The following is a 22269-nucleotide window of genomic DNA, read 5'->3' as shown; positions in this document are numbered from 1 at the left end:
GTTTTTTTGTAGAAAAGTCTTTGGAAGTCACGGGATAGGTGACTCCTCCTTTGGATGATACTGCGCATGGGCATCGGCTCCATTGCCAGATTTTTTTTCCGCCACCGGGCTCGGATGGGTTTCCAGCGCTCCGTGTTGGAACCGATTTCCTTCGGCGCGCAATCCTCACCAACTTACAGAAAATAAGTTTTGAACGCTTTTCCAGTCGACGCTATTGTTCAACACCGAAAACTTCGATTCCGGTCGTCGTCGACCGCCTTCGGGCCTAGCTAGGGCTCGACTCCAGCTCATGGAAAGGACGCCATTTAAAAAGTGTCCTCAATGTGGGTCGAAGTTCCCCACACCGACCTTCATGAAGTATGTAACCTTTGCCTCTCCCCGGCGCACGAGGCCAAAGACTGTTCTGCTAGTGCCTCTTTCACTCCAAAAAGACTATCCGGGACCGAAGAGCGAGGAGAACAATGGCTCTATCTTCAGCTTCCATTCCGGACGACATCTTTGAAGAAGGCGTCAACGTTCCAGAACAACACGACGCCGACAGCAACTCCAAGGCAGAAGACTCCGAAGTGGAGGACATCACTCCAGCACAGCGGGTCGTAAGTAAGACAGTCGACCCCGACCCTTCCTCGACACACCCAAAGAAGGCCTTGGTCACACCCTCGCCCTCGGGTGCTCACCGACACACTGCTTCTACTGCCCCACCTTCGGGCATGGCTAATTAAGCCTTCAGGCGACTCGGGCTCGAGTCGGCCTTCGCACGGTGCCGGCGCACACTTACCGGCACCGAAAAAGACAACGTCACCGGCTACGCCAACTGCCAAACCATTGACGCCAAAACAGACCACTACTCATTCTGCAACGAAACCTAGGTCGGAACCAAGCAAACCCGCTTCGGATTCGAAAAAAACACCGGAACCGAAGTAACCATTGGATCCAAAAAATGTACCAGAGCCGAAAAAATCCTCTGAACTGAAAAAAGCTTCGGAGCCGAAAAAGACTCCTGCTTCTCCAAGTAAAGACATTGCCAAAAAAACAAAACAAATAGCTTTGGTGCCAAAACCTTCCTCTGCACCAAAAGATCGGCCTCTTGCAGAGGACTTACTTTATCCAGACTCTGCTCAAAAGACTCTAGCTAAAGATCCAATCACTGGACAGCTAATTTTTGCTTCAAAAAGGCGACCACTGGACACACCAGCTCCAGCTCCGCATTCAAAGGAGAAGGACATGGCTACCTCTCCCCTAAGACTGCCTTCCCCATTTCTTTCACCTGTACCATCACCACCTCTTCCCATACCACAACATTCCCCAGCATCCTCTATCATACCAGATGATGACAACAGGGATGATAGCTCTGATGATATGGGGGGGGGGTAACATACCTGATCCAGCTACTCCTGCAGGATCACCTGACCCGTGGGATGATTATACCACCCCAGATGTCCTAAATGTCCCTCAGGAAGACATATACCCCTCAAGGCCTTCCCCACCACAAGACACTATGGGTTTCAATCAATTAATTCACAGAGCTGCGCAATATCATGGGGTAGACATGCACACAGACCCTGTAGGTGAAGACTTCCTAATGGATACCTTTGATAATGCACAAAGGTCCTCATCCACTTTACCAATGCTTAAAGGAGTGATTAAGCATGCTCCTGAAGTCTTCAAGGACCCAGTCAGAACCCTCGTATAGAGAAAAAATATAAATCTGTCCCCTCAGACCCAGCATATATTATAGGTCCAGTACCACTAGACTCACTTGTAGTTTCCAATGCACACAAGAGAGCAAACTCACAAACGTCAGGGGAAGCTCCACCACCAGACAAAGAGTCTAAGCTACTTGACGCATCAGGGAAAAGAACGGCGTCTCAAGCAGCAAACATGTGGCGTATTGCCAATACACAGGCATTATTAGCTAGATACAACAGGGCACATTATGACGAACTAGAATCATTAATGAGGCACCTCCCTGATAAATACAAGGATAGAGCAAATGAGCTCATCAAAGAGGGGACAAACATTATAAACACCTCTATTTGGTGTGCACTTGATGCAGCAGATACTGCCTCTAGGGCAGTTAACACCAGCATTTTATTACGTACACATGCCTGGCTACGCATATCAGGGTTCAAGCCTGAAGTACAAAGTGCCCTTCTTAATCAACCCTTTGTTGAGCAACACCAATTCGGACCTAACGTAGATGTATCACTTGAAAAAATGAAAAAGGATACAGATACCCCCAAATCTATGGAAGCCCTGCAGTCGCAGGCTCCCAGACGTTCATTTCGACGCTCATCCTATCGAGGTGCCTCCAGGGGATACTCTTCAGACACACCTTCTACCTCATACTAAGCCCCTACACAGTCCCCTTACAGCAAGGGCTACCAAAGGGGTGGTTACAGGGGTAACAATAACAAAGGCAGAGGTAAAAATAACAACACCCGCTCTGCCTCTACCCCTGCCCAATAACTCCCTTCCCCCGTCCCATTACACTCCTGTCGGGGGAAGACTTCAACAATACCTGGGAAAACATAACATCAGACACGTGGGTGCTCCAAATAATTCAATCAGGTTACTGTCTAGAACTAACATCCACCCCCCCAACCATACCACCCAAGCAGCCTCCAATGTCACAAGAACATTTAACACTGCTCAGACAGGAGGTAATATCCCTCCTGCAAAAAAATGCAAAAAGATAGTTCCAGAGCATCAGAAAAACAAAGGAGTATACTCCCTATATTTCCTAATTCCAAAGAAGGATGGATCTCTAAGACCCATCCTAGACCTCAGACCTCTAAACATTTACATACAGTCGGATCATTTTCACAAGGTCACACTTCAACAAGTCCTTCAACTTTTGGTACTAAACGACTTCCTTGTCATCCTAGATCTCAAGGACGCCTACTTCCATATTCCCATCCACACGGCCCAAAGAAAATATCTAAAATTTGTGCTAGACGGGCAGCACTACCAGTTCAAAGTGCTCCCATTCAGAGTCACAACAGCGCCAAGGGTGTTTACAAAATGCCTAGCAGTTGTAGCAGCACACTTAAGAAGAAAACACATTCATGTCTTCCCATATCTAGAACGACTGGCTCACAAAAGCCAGCTCATACAGCCGGTGTGTACAGCACACTCACTCTACTATTCAACTGCTTCACGATTTGGGATTCACAGTAAATCACACCAAATCGCATCTGCAACCCTCGCACATACAACAGTATCTCGGCGCTACAATAAACACCCAACTAACACTAGCTTATTCCTCTCCAGCCAGGGTAACAAGCCTACAAACTCTCCTAACAAAATTCAAACCGCAACACTCGCTACCAGCTCGAGTGTTCATGCAGCTTATAGGAATGATGGCGTCTTGCATATTTGTGGTACCTCACACAAGACTGCAAATGTGTCCACTTCAAGAGTGCCTAGCATGCCAATGGAACCAGGCTCAAGGTCAACTAACAGACCTAGTGTTGGTAGACGGTCGGACTCATCGTTCTCTGCAATGGTGGAACACCAAAAACCTTTCCAAAGGGCAACCGTTTCTAGATCCAGGTCCTCAAATAGTCATGACAGCAGACGCATGGCTCTCCGGCTGGGGAGCTCACCTACTGCATCACACCATGCAAGGCATGTGGACACAGCAACAAAAGTTACTCCACATCAACCACTTGGAGTTGCTAGCTGTGTTTCTAGCCCTAAAAGCTTTTCAAACTCAGGTCTCGGGCAAAGCTGTCTTAGTCCGCACAGACAATATGACAGCTATGTACTACATAAACAAACAAGGGGGAACACACTCTCTGCAGCTCTCTGTTAGCACAGCAGATATGGAGATGGGCTATACCACTAAAGATCTTCATGTTAGCCCAACACGTTCCAGGAGAACAAAATATTATGGCAGATCTGCTAAGTCGGCAAACACAGCAGATCCACGAGTGGGACTTCATCCGCAAGTTCTTCATCCGTTCTTTCAAATGTGGGGACAACCTCAGATAATAATAATAATAATAAGGTAGCTTGTAAAGCGCAATGGTTACGCCTTCCCAGCGTGTCCCCGCGCTGTGGAAAAACAGGCCCACCAGAAATAGCATAGGCAACCCCCCCACCTAATAGTGCCCCTAAATGGAGAACAAATAAGTTTTAAGGAGACTCCTAAACTTGGCCTCTGACCTTTCAAGTCTGAGACCCATTGGGAGTTTGTTCCAGCTTTGTGCGACTATGAGTCTAAAAGAGCGGCCACCCATTCTGGCTTTCTTAATCCGAGGGATTTCAAGCCGCCCTGTCCCTCCTGAGCGTAGATCCCTACCTGGCACATACCTGGTGACCAAGTCTCCCAGGTAGGAAGGAGCCTTTTGCCAGAGAATACGATGGCATATTAGGAGGGATTTAAACAGGACCCTCTTCTTAACGGGGAGCCAATGAAGTGCCGCCAGTGCAGGCCTGGATGCTGCTCTTCTGGGGAGTCTCAAGACAAGCCTGGCTGCTGCATTTTGAAGGACCTGCAAGCGCCTCAAACTCTTTTCAGATGCACCCAGGTATAAAACATTCCCCTAATCCAAACGGGACGTAATAAGGGCCTGGGTCATTGTCAGTCTTGCTTCTAGTGGAAGCAGATCCATAGTTTTATTTAGTGTTTTTAAAACACCAAAGCACTTTCCCACTAGACGCTGGATATGCACTCCATAGGAGCAGGCGGGGTCTACCCATATCCCTAGATTCTTTGCCTCCTTACAAGGAGTAGGAGTGGGGCCTAAGCATTGTGGCCACCAGTCATCTGTCCAGCTGAGTCTGTCTCCACCCACCACCAGTACCTCGGTCTTTCCTCCGTTCAGCCTTAGGCAGTTCTTATTCATCCAGGAGGCCAGCTCCTGCATGCATGCCTTAAAGTTGGAGGCCTCAGCCGAAGGCGCCTGGGATAGGGAGATCAGCAGCTGGGTGTCAGCGTAGGAGACTAACTCCACTCCAAACGCTTGCACCACCTCAGCCAGGGGGCCATGTAAAAATTAAACAAGGTGGGACTCAAGGCTGAGCCTGGAGGCACCCCTTGTTCTAGCGCCACCTCTGCAGACTGAAAGGAGCCCCGTTGGACCTGAAAGCTGCGGCCCGTTAGGAAGGATTTCAGCCAGCCCAGTGCAGACCCTCTGACTCTACCTTTGTTCAGACACTGCAGCAAGGTGAAATGAGCTACAGTGTCGAATGCCGCACTGAGGTCTAGCATTATCAATGCCATGGTATGTCCAGCATCCGCACCCTGCCTAATGGTCTCCGTTGCTCTCAGCAGGGAAGTTTCGGTAGAGTATCCCGCCCTAAAGCCCGATTGAGAGGGATGCAAGAGATTCGCCTTCTCTAGATGAGCCATCAACTGTGTGTTTACCACCTTCTCTGCCACCTTGGCTAAATACGGCAGCAGAGAAATAGGTCTGAGGTTCTCTAGAACTTCATGACTAACATTGGTTTTTTTTCTAATTGGTAAAACTACCGCTCTCTTCCAAGCCGCCGGTAGTGTGTGGGAAGCAAAGGAGATCTCGAGGACATATCTAATATAGGGCTCCAGGATCAACAGGCTCTCTCCCAACACCCTAGGCGGTGCTGGATCTCGCGGACACCCGAATTTGACACTGAGACAAATACTTCTCAGAATTTCCGGAGGGGGAACTATAAATTGCTCCAAGCTCCATTCCGTATTGCTTGCCCCTGTCACTTCCTCAAAAGTCAGCCCACTTTCAGGGCTGCTAGAGAAAGAGGCATAGATGTTCCTAACCTTCGTAGCGAAGTACTCCGCAACTCGATTACATTCGGCCACCGAGTCATTGTCTGGAGCGTTTGAGCAGGCCACAGCAGAAATCTCTTTAAAAATTCTAAAGAGTTCCTTTGAGGCTTTTTCCGCTTCCCCAATTCTGTTTTTATTATGTGAAGCCTTCGCTCCTCTCAGCAGCACTTGATATTTCCTCTGAGCCACCCTGTAATGTTTCTTTTCCTGAATGCAAAAACCCTTACGCCAACTTCTCTCTAGTCTCTTACAGTCAGACCTAGCCATGTGCAAGATGGGAGTGAACCAGCGGGCCCATTTTCTAGCTCTGTTGCCAGGTCTTGTTAGGAGTAGCGGAGCCACATCATTGAGGGCCACCAGGATGCGCTCATCTAGATTTTTATTTGCGCTATCACTGTCCGAACCTCCCGGAGGTCCTCCTTTCCCCATCATCTTGTTAAAGGTGTCCTGGGAAAAATGTTTCCATTTACGACAGGGATAGCTTTTATTTTCTCCCCTCTGTATATCTTCCACCAACCCATTTATCCTAAACAGTACCAGGAAGTGGTCTGACCAGGGGACTGGTAAAGGTGTGTCCACCTCCACCCCGTCCTAACTGGCAAACACGGGGTCTAGCAGATGGCCATGCTTATGGGTGGGGGTATCTGATTTCAGCTCCAGTTGCATAATCTGCAAGTCTTGCCTTAACTCTACCGCCTCCTTCAATGAAGCGTCCTCCAGATGTATATTCAAGTCCCCTAACACAAGTAGCCTACGCCGTCTAGTCGCCAAATGGGCAATACCCTCCTGCAGACTCAACCTAAAGTTGCCAAGCCCCACTGGGGGGGCGATATAGGAGGATCCCTGTGATAGAGGACTTCGGGCTTACTTTTAACCCAAAAAGACCTGCCTCACAGTTGTTCATTTCTAGGGGTTCCAAGGTACATTCATAAGGTGCTTTGGTGATAATCGCAATCCCACCATCCCTACCCGTAGCTCTATCAATTCTAGCCATGGTATAGGAGGAGGGAGAGCCTCAATGATATCAGGGTCTGAATTATCCCCCAACCATGTCACCAAGAACATTGAGTTTTTCATCCAAAAGGAGCTCCCAGATCTGTATACTATGTTTGCTTAGGGATCTACAGTTCACTAGTCCGCCCAGAAGCGTCCTGCTGCCTGTCCCACTAGCAAACTCTCTATTTCCCCCAAAGGGGCAGATAGGGCAGTTACAGAGTTGCATTGCCTCCATAGAGTGTCTGCACACCTCAGCTATGGGTGGGCGTAGTTGTAAGAGTTCCTCTCTCCCATAGTGAGTGGGACATTGCTTAAATTGGGCAGGGATTTTAGTCCCGGCCCCCGTACATTCGCGGAGGGCGCAGACGGGCTTGCCTTTGGCGCGCTTTCGGCGCGCGGCCGCTGTCCCACCCTCATTAAGTAGGGGGTGCGAGCAGCACAACTAGAGCGCTAACCTTGTTACAGTGAGCCCGGAAGTGCTGGGCTCCTCCGCATCAAACACCCACATTGGGCGCGGCGGAACAGGGCGGGAGTGTAGCAGGTAAGCGACCCCTCCGGACTTTCAAAATCAGCCCCAAACAGTGTGCAATCAATGAATTCAATTTTAAAATAAGACGCAGTGATATGTTAAAAACAGCAAAATCAGCACTATTACTGCACTTTTAAATCCGCGGCAGCCTAAACTTTGAATAGCGAGCACAAGCGGAAGGAGCCTACCACTGCCACCGGCAAGCTCGTTTCCACAAAGTGGCTGCAGCCTTCCGTACCTTAAGTAGGGGGTGCGAGCAGCACAACTAGAGCGCTCACCTTGTTACAGTGAGCCCTGAAGTGCTGGGCTCCTCCTTCACCCTCCGCATCAAACACCCACAATGGGCGCAGCGGAACAGGATGGGAGTGTAGCAGGTAAGCGACCCCTCCGGACTTTCAAAATCAGCCCCAAACAGTGTGCAATCCATGAATTCAATTTTAAAATAAGACGCAGTGATATGTTAAAAACAGCAAAATCAGCACTATTACTGCACTTTTAAATCAGCGCCAGCCTAAATTTTTAATAGCGAGCACAAGCGGAAGGAGCCTGCCACTGCCACCGGCAAGCTCGTTTCCAGATAGACCTCTTCGCCACCCACGAAAACGCAAAATGCCCAAACTTTGCCGCCAGATTCCCACACCCATTGTCCAGAGGCAATGCGATATGGATGAACTGGTCAAAACTATTTGCGTACGCTTTTCCTCCTCTCCCACTACTTCCGTTAATGGTACGCAAACTACAGCAACATTCCCTGATGCTCATTCTAGTCGCTCCAACTTGGGCTAGACAACCATAGTGCACCACGCTGTTGCAGATGTCTGTAGTACCACACCAAAAACTAAACCTATCTCCACGCCGATTAACACAGAACCATGAAGAGATCAGACACCCGGACCCAGCTCAGCTCAACCTAGCGATCTGACTCCTGAGGTCATAGAATTTGGTTACCTTAACCTTCCTCCAGAATGTATGAACGTTATCAAAGAAGCTAGACGTCCCACCACTAGAGCATTTTATGCTGCTAAGTGGAAACGGTTTGTCATATACTGCCAAAACAACCAAATAAATCCTTTAGACGTGTCTATTCAACATATCATAGGATACCTATTACACCTACAAAAGTGTAACTTAGCCTACACATCTATCAGAATACACCTCGCTGTCATTGCAGCATACTTACAAAATAGGCAACATCAATCTCTTTTTAGAGTACCAGCTATAAAAGCTTTCATGGAAGGACTCAAAAGGATAATTCCTCCCAGAACGCCACCTTCACCAGTGTGGAACTCAAACATTGTTCTCCCAAGATTAATGGGACCCCCCCTTTGTACCATTACATAAATGTGAATTGCAATTCCTAACCTGGAAAGTAGCTTTCCTAGTAGCTATTACTTCTCTCAGAAGAGTTGGTGAACTACAAGCATTTACAATTCAAGAACCCTTTCTGCAAATGCATCACAACAAAGTGGTTCTTCGTACTAATCCTAAATTCCTTCCTAAAGTCATTTTGCCATTCCATCTAAATCAATCAATTGAGCTGCACGTATTCTTCTCGCAGCCTCAAACAGTCGCAGAAAGAGCTCTACACACCTTAAATGTCAAAAGGGCATTACTGTACTATTTCGAAAGGACACAAACTTTTCGTAAAACAAAACAACTTTTTGTGTCTTTTTCACCGCCACATAGACAACCCCATATCAAAATCAGGGATTGCTAGATGGATTGTTAAATGCAGACAAATATGCTACCACAAAGCCAAACGTACATTAACAATTCCTCCAAAAGCCCATTCTACAAGGAAGATAGGGGCTTCAATGGCATTCTGAGGGGACATTCCCCTAGAAGATCTATGCAAGGCAGCTACATGGCTTACACCGCACACATTCACAAAGCATTACTGTGTAGATGTGCAAACTAAACAACAATCCACTGTGGGCCAGGCTGTACTAAAAACACTGTTTCAAACAACTGCAACAGACACGGGTGGTCACCGCTAGGTATGGGTACTGCTATACAATCTATGCTCAGTGTGTAATCTGCAGCTCATATGCCTGGAACAGGAAATGCTACTTAACAGTATGCATCTGTTCTTGGCATGTAGAGCTGTACTTCCCTAATGGCGAAAACAATCTGGGGATGGAGCCGATGCCCATGCGCAGTATCATCCAAAGAAGAGTCACCTACCCCGTGACTTCCAAAGACTTTTCTACAACAAAACAAACTGTAAACATCCGGGCCCAACACTAGGTGGCCATCTATGCACAGTGTGTAACTCTGCAGCTCTACATGCCAAGAACAGATGTAAATGTAAATGTAGATTGTGCTTATATACAGATGCATACTGGTAAGTAGCATTTTCCTTCTTTACCTTTATTAACGCTCTTTCTGGTGGCTAATCTAACCGCAGATTACACACTGCCCTTCCATTTCCTTGTTCTGGGACATGTACTCCTTGACATCATCCTAATATGGTCCCAAGTTAGAATTTGGCACACTGACACCTCTAAATATTTTGAAGTACTTCACGTTTGATGGCGTGGAAAGAAAACGATTAGGAAACTGACGTAAGCGGGCAGGGGTAGTGCCTTTATGCAAGATTGGCGCTTGCTTGTAAAGCATAGTTTAAAAAAAAAAGTAAATAAAAGAAATTCAAACTACTGGAGGTTGAGGAAAAGCAAACCTATTTTAAGGTTTATTTTTCAAATAATTTGCCACCAGGAAACTCTCAATAGATTTTCAAAAAGGTAGTGTCAGATTTTAAAGTAAAATGCTCTCCAAGGCTGACTATCTTTCTACAGGACTAGGGACTGAAACAAATGCTCCAGCCATTTGGTTCTCTATAGCAGGCTAGAGTTAAGATTTGTATCCTCGAAGATCTAGCACCCAATCGACTGTAGGGTATCGAATATTCCAAACTCCATATTTAAAAAAAATGAGAAAATCCCAGTCACCACCATCCCCTCAGGGGACTAATTATCTGTGCGGTCCTGGTATGGAAACTTTTAAAACAGCATAGTCTCATGTAATACAGCATGATAACCGGTTCTTGCCAGTACCGGATGTATTGACATGGACCCAGAGAGTATCTTAGAGGTGCCCCCTGTAGCCCTACTAGTCACAGAGTATGCTGGCCGACTGGTAGAGCCAGTGCTCTCTGAGGCTGGGAACAATGCCTGTCCGGCAGAAGGTGATCACACATCCTCCAGCAGGATTCCAGCAGGATTCCTAAAAGATGAGCATCTCAAGGCAAGAGGCTTCAAGGCCTCTACTGCCTTTGAAATGCAACTGCGACTTCTGCCCAGACCTGGGGAACCTCACCCCTAACCCTAAGGCCCATTTAGCACCAAATTAGATAGTCAGAAGGTGTCACACTTCCAGGCAAGGCGCACATTTAAGGTGGGCCACCTGAAATGGACAGTCAAAGAAGGGTTTTACCATCTTGGGTTTGGTGAAACGAAGAACTGTGGGTCAAGAATATGCTCACTCCTTGCAGAAAGTGGTCATATAGGGGGTGTAGACACCCCAGGAATAGCTAGCCCATTGGCTAATGCCCCTATATTCAGTATTTAGGGGTGCCCAACACCAGATCCTCAAATTCATCTACCTCGGAACAGAAGAAAGACAAAGAAGAGCTGACACCGTAAGAGCAGATTACCTGCTCAGAAATTGGTGCCAAATCCTGCCTGGCTACTAGTAACCTAGACAATTGCAGGACAGACTCGTCCAGAAGCAGAACATCCTCCCCAAACCCTTAGAGAACTGCCTAGTGCTTCAACAACCACTTAGAATCTCCTTTGGGGGTGGAGGAGCCATCCCCCTGTGTTTGTAGGCACTGACCACACTTGTCTGGTACTTCGTTTTGCTGGCCATCGGGCCCACTGAAGGAGTATTTCTTAAGGAGGAGGTCACCATGGTTCCACAGGGTCAACCCCGACTCTCCAGTGAGTTTCGAGATGTTAGACTCTCTAGGACCTCCCTGAACTAGTACCTTGGGTACCGGAGCATTTGCCGCAACCTAGACTTGTGGACACCACTGCTGCAAAAGCTGAACTGCCGATGAGGGACTTCAGGACAGACTAGTCCCACACTGACAGTGGCCCTGCTGTCTTGTTTCCTACCTCCCCCTTTCAGATCAACCGAAGAACTGTGAGAGCCTCCAACTCAAGTGGCCAGCCACCAAATACCTCTGCACCGAGCCGCATAGCCCTGGTTCACGAAAACCGACTGCGCCCCCATGCTCCAGAGACACTCATGAGCTGAGCCCCCTTTTGGTTCTGCCGGACTTGTCCCCACTTGTAGCTTTTTTGTTACAGGTACTTTGGACTAAACCATGTAGCACTCTGGGCTACCATCATTACCACCACGTCTGCATCCGGGCACACCAGAGCACATAAACCCGAACTGCTAGTGGTTCTTTGGACCTTGGCCTCCAAGCACCATAAGTCCTAAAGTGCACCTTCTACAACTGTTTGCAATTATATGTATGCCGTATGTCTTTCCTCCAATAGGATAACATTACTGCGTTTGAGGTTCATACCTCAAAAAACGTTTTGTGTATTTTACTGTTTACTTGTAAAATTAAATACTCCAAAAGTAATTACCTGATTCCAATTATCATGGTCTCTATGTACAAATCTGTGATATTTTTATAAATTTGGTCTTGGATCGCTTCTTGGGTGTTTATACCATTTATTATCTATGTGTGTGTGCAACTAATGTTGAACACTCTCCTCTTATAAGCTTAAGCTGCTTAACTACACTACCACAAATAGCACTTGCAATTATTGAAGTAAGGCCTGTATACCATTAAGGGGCATCTGGACTTTTTGAATGGTGTTCCCTGACATTGGCCCACTACATAAAAATCCAGTTTCCTACAATTGCCAGTTGCATGCTTTAAACGCTTATTCATAGAATAAACTGACCTTTCTTACATTTTCTTTCAGGTTCTAAGCCAAGCCAAAAAACCTATGGTGGTTGTTGGCAGCAGCGCTCTACAGCGTGTTGATGGTGCTGCTATCCATGCAGCAGTTTCAGCTATTGCATACAATGCCAGGGCAAGCAGCGGTATTACAGGAGACTGGAAGGTTCTCAACATCCTTCACAGGTTTGTTGCTATTTGCACCATCTCTTTTCCTTGTTATTCCTTAAATGCATGGTGTTTGGCTAGATTAACTTTGCTGGTCAGTTTGGGCTATTGATATGTTCTGAACCAAGGAGCAGCGGTGATCTGAAATTTTGTAACCCGTTCAAGACAGTGCATGTCCAGGGTACGTTACACCTGATTTTTGTGTCTCTTGCTATGGCTTCTAGTCACAGGGATACAATTCAATGTTGATGGAATGGTGATTTTTAACATGTGTCCAAGATACTCCAAAACCAAGAAGAAACATTCTAAACGATTCTTATGATTAGCTCTCATAATTCTGGTCTACATGTTTGCCAAGCCTTCTCTGAGGGTGTTTGAGGCTTCTCCGTTCAGGACTCATTGGTGTTTTAGAGAGCATCATATCCTTTTTTTCTGATGAAAGAAAACAATTACACTGGACCAATCTTTTGAATTTGGCTTTAGTATTTGTCTAGCTACCAAAATATTTAGAAAGGTCACGAAGTTCTAGAGTTGCATCTCTATTGTATGAATCTATATAATTTATTGCATCCTTCTATCCGTTTATGAAGTATTCTTTTGTATGGCTGTTAAAGTCCCCACAGTTCATAAGCTTTGGTATTATTTCCAAAGTATTTATATTTTGAATGCACACTGGCCAAGCTGCAGGATTTGTATGAAAGCTTTCGTCAGAGATATTTTTGGAAGTTCAGCGCATGGCGTCAGATTTGTTGAGGTGCTGCATTGTAGTAACTCTCTTTATCTCTGCAGGGTAGCAAGCCAGGTGGCTGCTCTAGATCTGGGTTACAAGCCAGGGGTGGAGGCCATCCGGAAGAACCCCCCCAAAGTGTTGTTCCTGCTAGGGGCAGATGCAGGATGCATCACCCGTCAAGATTTACCCAAAGACTGTTTCATCATCTACCAAGGTATGGTGTATGCTGTACCATTTCTCTAAGAGAGCGCTTTATTATTTTTAACTATCTGTTTTCCATACACAAACATTAAGGTTGTTGTCTGTTACATTATCCTGGTAAAATATTGGAATACTGCATAACTACACATTCCTAAAGCTGTTTCCCATACTTTTAATGGCAGGAAATGTTCAGCACACTCTTCCCATTTTAGGAGCTTGAGAATCACTTGCTTTACTGCACATCTTCTTTAGTCAAAAGCAAACTTTTGACTCTGTGTTAATGGCACCTTGAATGTCAGTGGTACAGCAAAGCAAAATAAATAGTTGTTATACATGTATAGGGGAAATCCTGCATTGTCCTGACCTTGTAAAGGTCATGTTTTAAAGGGAATATGTCGCTGTCAGCCAACCAGCATGTTTCAAAATACCACAAGAATTACATACACTTCATATATCACAGCTCTCTTTAGATGTATACAAAATAAAATAATTATTCTTGTTATAATGCTCATTTGGTCTATGATTAAATTGTTATGCTTTGTTATTCTGATGGATACATCTGCCTTTGGATTTCTCCACTTTTGAATTATCCCAATACGCAGCTTTCCACTGAAACTTTTTCTCCTTGACTCTCCCACGTCGAAGAGGATGTCACAATGGAATGGCTCCTCACACGACTCCGCGTGACATTCTCAGAGCCATAAGAAGACCTTGCCAGCTTGCTGACGTCAGTTCCCTTTTTTCCATACCTAATGTTTATTTTTCAGGCTCTCCATTTCAGGGAGTTTCTTGTTACCATTGTGGCAACATTGTTGAAGATGACTACGCCAAGAAAGTCTGGATTCAAGCCGTGCAGTGTGTGTGGGGGACAGATGTCCATCACTGACCCGCATGAAGACGGTTTATGTTGTCTGTCCTCAGATCACAACGTCGGGACATGTACCTTGTGTAAGAGGATGAATCTGAAGGCTCCGAAGGAGAGGGGGGCCCTCAAGTTATTCATAGCCAAAGCCAGGAAACAGAAGAGGGTTCGCGAGAGGTCTTGGACCCAATCGAAGTCACTGACACCTCATACTTTGAGGTCATCCAAGAAACACAAAAGAAGTGGAGCCATGGTTCTCGGCATTGCTCTTCGAAGGACGCGATTCCGAAGTTAGCGTTCCAGAGTACTTAGCGTCATCGCAGGGATGATATCTCTCCAACTCTTACTCCAGGAGTGACTCTGGCATGGAGAGCTGTGGCTCCTCCGGCTCTGGGGGATGTTACGCCTCATCCGATACCGAGGTCGGCTACTCCACCTACGGCTCCTAGATCTAGTTACGCTGCAGCGGGAGCTGAACTTGGTGCCTCCACGAATGGCTCCAGAGCCTGTTCCGGATACGGCATAACCTGCATTCCCGATACCCACTATGTTCGACTTGTTTGCGAGGGCTGCGAATCCTACTGGTGCCATGGGTCCATTAGCATATGAATGAATGAATGAATACGCACTTGTATAGCACATGGCTACCCAAGGGCATCCCAGCGCTATTCCGTGGGAGGTTTCCCCCCGGCACCGTTCATGCCCTTAATGCCTGTGGCTCCAGGGAGTTGGCCTCTTTCGACGCAGAGGTTATCAACGCCATTGCAGTCTTTATAGGTTCGAGTTCCATTGGATGGTTCTTCTCCAATGTGTCTGGATCCGAACAGGCACCGGTTCTGCCTCAATCAACTTCGACTCCTGTTCCTCTGGACCCTCCTTCGACGCTTGTCCCGAAGTCACCGGCACTGCGGCTGGGCTGCCAACGCTGATTCAGAGGATGGGATCTCTGAGAGGGGTTTAAAGGCTGTTAGAGGAAGAGCCATACCAGTAAGAGCATGGAGTGGCTGAAGACTGAGAGATAGTGGAGCCTGACCCTGATTTTGAGGGTTTGGAAGAGGCTAGTGGCCTGGACACCTCTCCTGATTGGGAGATGACGTGGCAGAAGGGCTTGCTGCCTCCTGAGGTGACCACACACCATGCTGTAATTCGAAAGGCTGCCGACCTATTGGAATTACCTCTTCCAACAGCGGAGTTTTAAATCCAACATTTGTACTGAGGTTCTTCATTCATCGACCTCGACGTCTGAACCTTTCCTGCCCTTCATGATTCATTAACTGAGCCCTTTTAGATCTTTGGCAGAAACCAATGTCCACTCCTGCAGTTTCCAGGATGGTGGCTAGGGGGTACGAGGTGACTCCTGGGTATCCAGCGTGTCTGTCCTCCCAGCCTTCACTGGAAAGCTTAGTTGTCCAGGCTTCTGGTTCTTCAAAACTGTCGGCAGGGGACTTTCCATCTATGCTTCCTTATAATGATTCAAAGCATATGTAGCAGTCTGCTAAGAAAGTTGTTTCATCTGGGAGTATGGCCCTGAAAATGTCACATGTCTCTTGAGTCGTTATACCCATATGCTCTAATGGACTCAGCCAAGGAAGTTGTACCGAAGTTGCCGACAGGTTCAATGGCATTTTTGTGAACTACTGTCTGATGCCCAGGCTGCTTCCTGGCTGGTCATCCAATCTGGGCTGGACACGGCTGACTCTGTGTCTAGAGCAATGGGGTCATCTGTGGCGACTAGAAGTGCTGCCTGGTTGCGAGGTTCAGGAATCTCACCAGATGTTCAAGCAATGTTGCTGGACTTAATTTAATGGGCCTTTACAGGATACATATTTTCACATTCTTATCCTGAAGTCGCATCGGAAGTTACACCGTTTTACGGTGGGGTCTCAACATTACCAGTTTGCGGTCCTTCCATTCTGCCTTACTTCCACACCTCGAGTCTTTACAAAGGTGATGACGGTGGTGGCAGCTAATCTCAGAAGATCGGGGATTCCTGTTTTTCCCTATCTGGATGGCTGACTGCTCAAAGCAAAGTCGCCAGAGATGGTGCTGCATCATTTGCAGTTAACTACACAGCTGTTGTTCAGTTTGAGGCTTTCAATAATTGTACCCAAATCTCACCTGCTGCCCTCTCAGCGCAACCTGTTTATAGGGGCAGTACTGGACACTACTGTGAGTCATGCCTTCCTGCCTCTACAGAGTATTCAAGACATCCAAGCTATGATTCCACTTTTTCAGAATGGAGAGGCTGTTCCACTTGTGCCTGATCGGTCTGTTCACTTCCTGCATACTGCTGGTCAACCATGCACAGTGGTGCATGAGGGCCTTCCAGTGGTGCCTTCAGCACTCGTCCTGCACAGTTCTAGGTGTGTGTGCTGTGGTACATACAGCTCACATGGCCCAGGGACTCTGGAGCACACAACTCCCGTACACCCCAGCCAGTAAAAGTGCACAATTGACCCCCTCCCAGCAGCGAGGCTGCGCCCCAACTTATGCAGGCAACGAGGAAATATAGCTGGTTTACTGCGAGCTGCCTTCTTGTTGGCTAGGCAGTCTGGCATAGCCCGGGGGCAGTACTCGAGCCTACACCATGGGCCTTCTGGGGTACAAGGGGTGCAGGGTGGGGGTAAGGCTGTGGACATTGTAGAGACTCCGGGAGCCTAAGAGCACCTCTGACAGGGGCCCCTCCAGTGAGGCGCCTGGAAACTGTGTGCTAGTGAAGCCGGCCTGCCGATGACAAAATGGCAGCATAGCTTCCACCCATGGAATGGTACAGAGACGGCAACTGGGCGGAGAAGTGGAGGGGGCCGCCACGACTACTGACTGCAGGCTCTGGTGAGCTTTTGTAGGCCCTGGCGGGAGATCCGGAGACCTGGCATCGACGAGGCTCGCGTCGGAGGGCCTGGGACGACGTCAATAGAGGAGCAGTGTGGTGAGGCCCGGTGGTCGCTGTGACTGTGGAGCCGCAAGATCTCACGCAGAGAGCTGGCGATTGTCCCTGAGACCTAGGAGGATCACTGGAGCGACATAGGGGCTGTCGCTCGCCTGGGTGAGCTGGAACAGAACCCTGGAGCGGTCTGAGGCCTGAGTTGCGGACCCGTCACCTAGCGGTACCACGTGTGACCCACCTGGGGGCTGAACGGGCGTGAGAGAACTCCCTGCTGTGGAGAGGCAGTCGTGAGTGTGCACCGGTGACCTCCAGCCGTCAGGGCTGTGGGCTACAAACTGGGTGTCCTGCTCAGACGCCCAGTGGCTGAGCTGATGACTCCGGGTCCCTGGTCCTTTTGGTAAACTACTGCGGAGACCTAGGAGGTGAGAGGACTGCACAGCATCCCTCTGGATTGGCGGTTCGGCCTCCGGCCCGCTTTGCAACCAGAGCTGCCACGAGAAGGATCACCACTGCAGTCGGGGGGGTGCTTGCAGACTTTGGCCACCGGGAATGCGGACACATCCCTGAGCACCCTGCTGTGCTGCCTGATGGCCGTACTAACAGCTTTGTCATACCAAGGTTGAGTTGAGTTGAGTAGAGGTTGAGTTGCTGTCTCCCGCCGGCCTGGCCGAGTTGGACCCTCTGTTTGATCGTCTTGTTTTCCTGACTGGACCGATGCTGAGACATGGACACTGGACCGTCCTGGAGACCTGCCATGACTCCGAAGGGAGCCCGCCACACACTATTTGACCACAGCAACATCGAGGTCCACATTGCGACCCCAGGAGCCCCCAGCACACCAGTCTGTGCAGCAGTCCCAGATTTTCGCTGGTCCTGGCCTTTTCAGGAGCCTGGGCTGGCAAACAAAAATGTTTTTCAAGGGGGCGTGGCTAGCAGCCAACGATGGCGGCCGCAGCTTAGGGAGGCTCCCACAGAGAGGCGGCATCCCACACAAATCCGTAGTTACCATCCGCTAAACTTATCATTCTGGTGGGGCGGACTGGGTCCGGTAACCGGGCGGCACCAACCGGCGCAGTTCTGAGGCAGCGGCAGCCCGACGCTCGGCACCCGGGACAGATGAGAGGAGGGGCCTACTGTCCTCCTCAACGCAGCGGTGTGGCAGGCGACCTGAATCCGGGCGGAAGTGGTGCGGAGGCGGGTGTCGTTGACCGGAAGTATCGGACCTCCGACCAGCTCGCCGACACCTCACCGAGGGGCTCCCGCACTACCCAAGCGGACTGACGGATGATTCAAAGACCGGGCACTGCCACGAGACGCGTGTGCACGGAACCAACGAGGAGGACGCCGCAGCTCGAGGGGCGGGACCGCCTTCTTGAGCGGCGGACCTGGACCGGCAGCAGTAACTTCGTGAAGCGAGAGCGGGTCCCCTGTGCAGGTACGCCAGAGGCGTGAGGACTGGGAAGAACTCCTTTGGGGTGAAGGGGGTGACCAGCGAGCTCTGCAGGCCTCCAGGGAGTACTACTGCGAACCGTGAGTATCTGGACCCCCCCCCCCTTCCTATGACTGGGACTGGGACATTACTCGGCAGCTCGAGCATCTACCACGTGGTGCGGGAGAGGCGCGCTCCGGCCCTGTGACACACCGGCACGCCGGATAACACCGGGGGCACCGTGGGCTCTCATTAAGACCGGCCCCTACCCTGTGTCTCCTCATTGAGCAAGAAGGATTGCTACGCTGTGACATTGTGCGGAGGCAGTAAATAGGGGTGAATGGTGTTCAACACGTGAATGAGGGCGGGAGTGACACCCCGAATACCAAAGACTTGCACAAAATCTTAACGGTGCTTGCCCCGCTAATAGCGGAGGGACCGAAGAACGGGTGCACACGAGGGGGGACCCCTATCACACGTCAAGAAGTGATTACGGCGTCTACGACACAGATACCACACAGGAGTCACGAGTGGGATCCCGTCCCGGTTCAGGTTACAAGCCCCTACTGGTGAATAGCGCAGTCGCGGGTTGTACAGCATGGCGAACAGAGGCCCCAGGCAAAGCTCCACACAGGGTAAACTCGACAAATTCGCCTATGATAGACAGACTCCTCCTCAAGAACAACGCAAACCCGTGGGGAAAATGGCGGAAGCCGAAGGATCAAAGAAGGCTACGCTAGACGACGTGCTGGCAGCATTGGCGAAGGTACAGGAAACGGTGGGGGCGACAGCGACTGAAGTCACATTAATACGTGCGGACCTCCAGAAGATGAACGAGAGAGTAAAGCAAGTCGAAGTAGTAACCAAATCCTTAGTCGAGGATGTATCGGAACTGCAAATCGAAATGGGCAAATTGCAAGCAGACAACAAGATACTCAGAGAAAAGCTGGACGATCAGGAAGGGCGCTCTCGGAGGAACAACGTCCGCATCTTAGGTGTGCCGGAATCTGAAACTACTGGAGCGATGGACCTGTATGTGGAGGACATGATCAAAAATCGGCTTCAGCCCAAAGGCCTTTCACATTTCTTCTCAGTGGAGAGGGCGCACAGAGTGCCAGGGGGGAAGCCGAAGACTGGAGGCCCACCGAGACCGATACTGGCAAGACTTTTCAACTTCAGGGATAGGGACGCCATCCTACAGGCGGCCAGAGTGGCCCCAGCCATCCAGATTCAGAATTCCAGAGTGTCCTTTTTCCCAGACTACACGGCGGAGGTCTCACGGAGGAGAAGAACGTTCCTTGAAGTGAAAAAAACATTGAGAGAAAAAGAACTGCCTTACTCAATGCTCTTCCCAGCCCGGCTCCGAGTAGTAGCAGACAAAAAGATCTGGTTCCTCGACTCACCAGATGCGGCCAGAGACTGGCTTGACGGCTGGCACACAATATGGACCAGCCGCGGAGAACTAATAGACCGAATCACGGACGCCGAGAGGACAGCCGGACAGGGTCGCAAACATCGGGCAGAGGGGGAGCGGGAAGGTCTCCGACCCAGGAATTTACGGAGGCTGATGGAGGAGAATGACCCGGGATTAGGAAGAACACATAAGGTCGCTGTCTCTTGTCCTTAGATATAGAGTATTACAGTTACGAACGGACGCTGGCCTGGTTAGCCCCGGATGTGAGCAGGGATGCCGACTGCTCGGGGAGACGCTCTCCCCCCTACACGCAAGTACTCTGGTTTTGGGATGGGTTAAGCACTCTGCTCAGTTGGGGAGGCGGGCAGTTGGGAGTCCGTTAAGCAGGGAGTGGGGTATGGGGGGGGGGGGCTGTTTTGATGTTGTTTGGAACACACAGGTTTGGTCGAGGAACACTGTTGCACATGGACGATTTAACAATGAATGGAGGTTTACGAAGCAGGTCTAGCTCCTCGATGAGGATCCTATGCAATTTACGGAAGGGCTGTATAGATAGCTTTTGTGCTTTGCGTCAGGCTGGTTACACCAACACCTTCTTACACACGAATGGCGGAAGACACACCACCCACTACGAATGGGGCTGACCCGGGCCCGCGAGACCGGTCCCTGAAAGTACTGACATGGAATGTGCGAGGGCTGGGTGATAAGGTGAAAAGGGGTCTAGTACTTACCGCGCTGAAAAGGCAGAAACCCACGATAGCACTACTACAAGAAACGCACTTAACAGGGGGGGTGTCCAAAGCATTGGATAGGAAAGGGTATAAAATGGTAATACACTCCGACTTTACAACGGGATCCAGGGGAACGGGTATCCTAATCCAAAAGTCCTCCAATTTCATTCCATTGCAAACCAAGACTGATGATCTGGGATGTTTCGCGGCGCTGCAGGGACAGTGGGAGGGTAGGCTCCTTAATTTGGTTTCTGTGTACATCCCCCCCGCACTCCACTCAGTGCAGCTACCGAAACTAGCAGACTTTTTACTGACCCTCCCTGAGGGGGATGTTATTCTTGGGGGAGACTTCAATGCCACCGTAGACACACAATTAGATAGATTCCCGGCGACACCTCATACAGGGGGGCCCTCCCGCTTCCAACGCTTTTTGACGGCTATGGGCCTGATCGATATATGGAGACACACACACCCTCAAGCTAAGCAATACACCTTTCACTCTGCAGTGCACGGCAGCATGTCGAGAATTGACCACCTTCTGGCCCTAGGAAACGGCATCCAACACATAGACACCGTAGAAATTCACCCCAGGGGCATCTCGGACCACTCCCCGGTCACACTGACGATATCCACACAAGAGAAGGCACGTACACGGGTTTACCCCATACACGCTACATACCTCAGGGTTCCTCAAGTCCGCAAGGCACTCACGAAGATGACGACACTGTACTTCACTGAAAACACGGGTTCAGTACGCTCCTCAGAAACCATTTGGGAGGCGTACAAGACAGTACTAAGGGGCCAAGCCATGAACTCAATTACGGGCTACAGGCGGGAACAAGCTCAAGAGCTGACCAAATTGGAATTGACACTACAGGAATTGACAATAGCACATGAACTGCACCCTACCCCGACCTCGCAACACACACTTAATATCCAACAGCAGCTTTATACAGACCATTTAAGGACCCGGGTTAAGGGGCATATAGCGGACACACAGAATAGGATCTACGAGGTTGGGGATAAGGCGGGCAAGATACTGGCATGGCTTGATAAGAAAGGAGGCAGCTCTAGGGGAATCCAACAAGTGAGGGATGGCGGGGGAGTATTACACACGAACCCGGAACAAATAGTAGAGACGCTCGCGACCCACTTCGAAGGGGTCCATACCCCTGAGCATATAATAACACCTGAGATGGCCAGAGAGGCTTTAGACCGTATAGAGGTCCAGACGCTATCTTCGGAGGTAGCAACTGAATTAGACGCAGACATCACTGAAGAGGAGATCCAACGGGCTATCAATGCCTTGAACCCGGGCAAGGCGCTCGAACCGAATGGCATACCTATAGAATGGTACCAATCGGCATCGGAAAGCCTAAGTACGCATCTACTAGCGATGTTCAAGGAATGTTTGGAGAAGGGAATACTTCCACCAGATCAGAGACTGGCCACGATCGTCGCTATGCCCAAGCCGGGGAAACCACCGGAGGAATGCTCCTCATACCGGCCCATCTCGTTGCTTAATGCAGAAACCAAAATCCTCGCCAAACTCTTGGCGACCAGAATTCTGCCGCATCTGCCTGACCTCATACATCCGGACCAATCCGGCTTTATGCCACACAGAAACACTG

At 49.3% G+C, this 22269-nt stretch overlaps 1 protein-coding gene across 1 annotated transcript in view; it reads left to right on the top strand.

Moving 5' to 3' along the window:
* The window catches only part of NDUFS1 (NADH:ubiquinone oxidoreductase core subunit S1), a 779390-nt gene that overhangs the window by 596106 nt on the left and 161015 nt on the right, over positions 1 to 22269 (top strand). Inside the window, exons 14-15 of the mRNA XM_078680296.1 lie at positions 12242 to 12402; positions 13174 to 13328. Of these exons, the coding sequence (XP_078536422.1) occupies positions 12242 to 12402; positions 13174 to 13328 (316 nt within the window). The remainder of the gene's footprint in view (positions 1 to 12241; positions 12403 to 13173; positions 13329 to 22269) is intronic.

This window comes from Lissotriton helveticus, chromosome 3_1 (genome assembly GCF_964261635.1).
Source record: "Lissotriton helveticus chromosome 3_1, aLisHel1.1, whole genome shotgun sequence".
NCBI classification, from domain to species: domain Eukaryota; kingdom Metazoa; phylum Chordata; class Amphibia; order Caudata; family Salamandridae; genus Lissotriton; species Lissotriton helveticus.
This window is presented reverse-complemented; position numbering and strand designations above follow the sequence as displayed.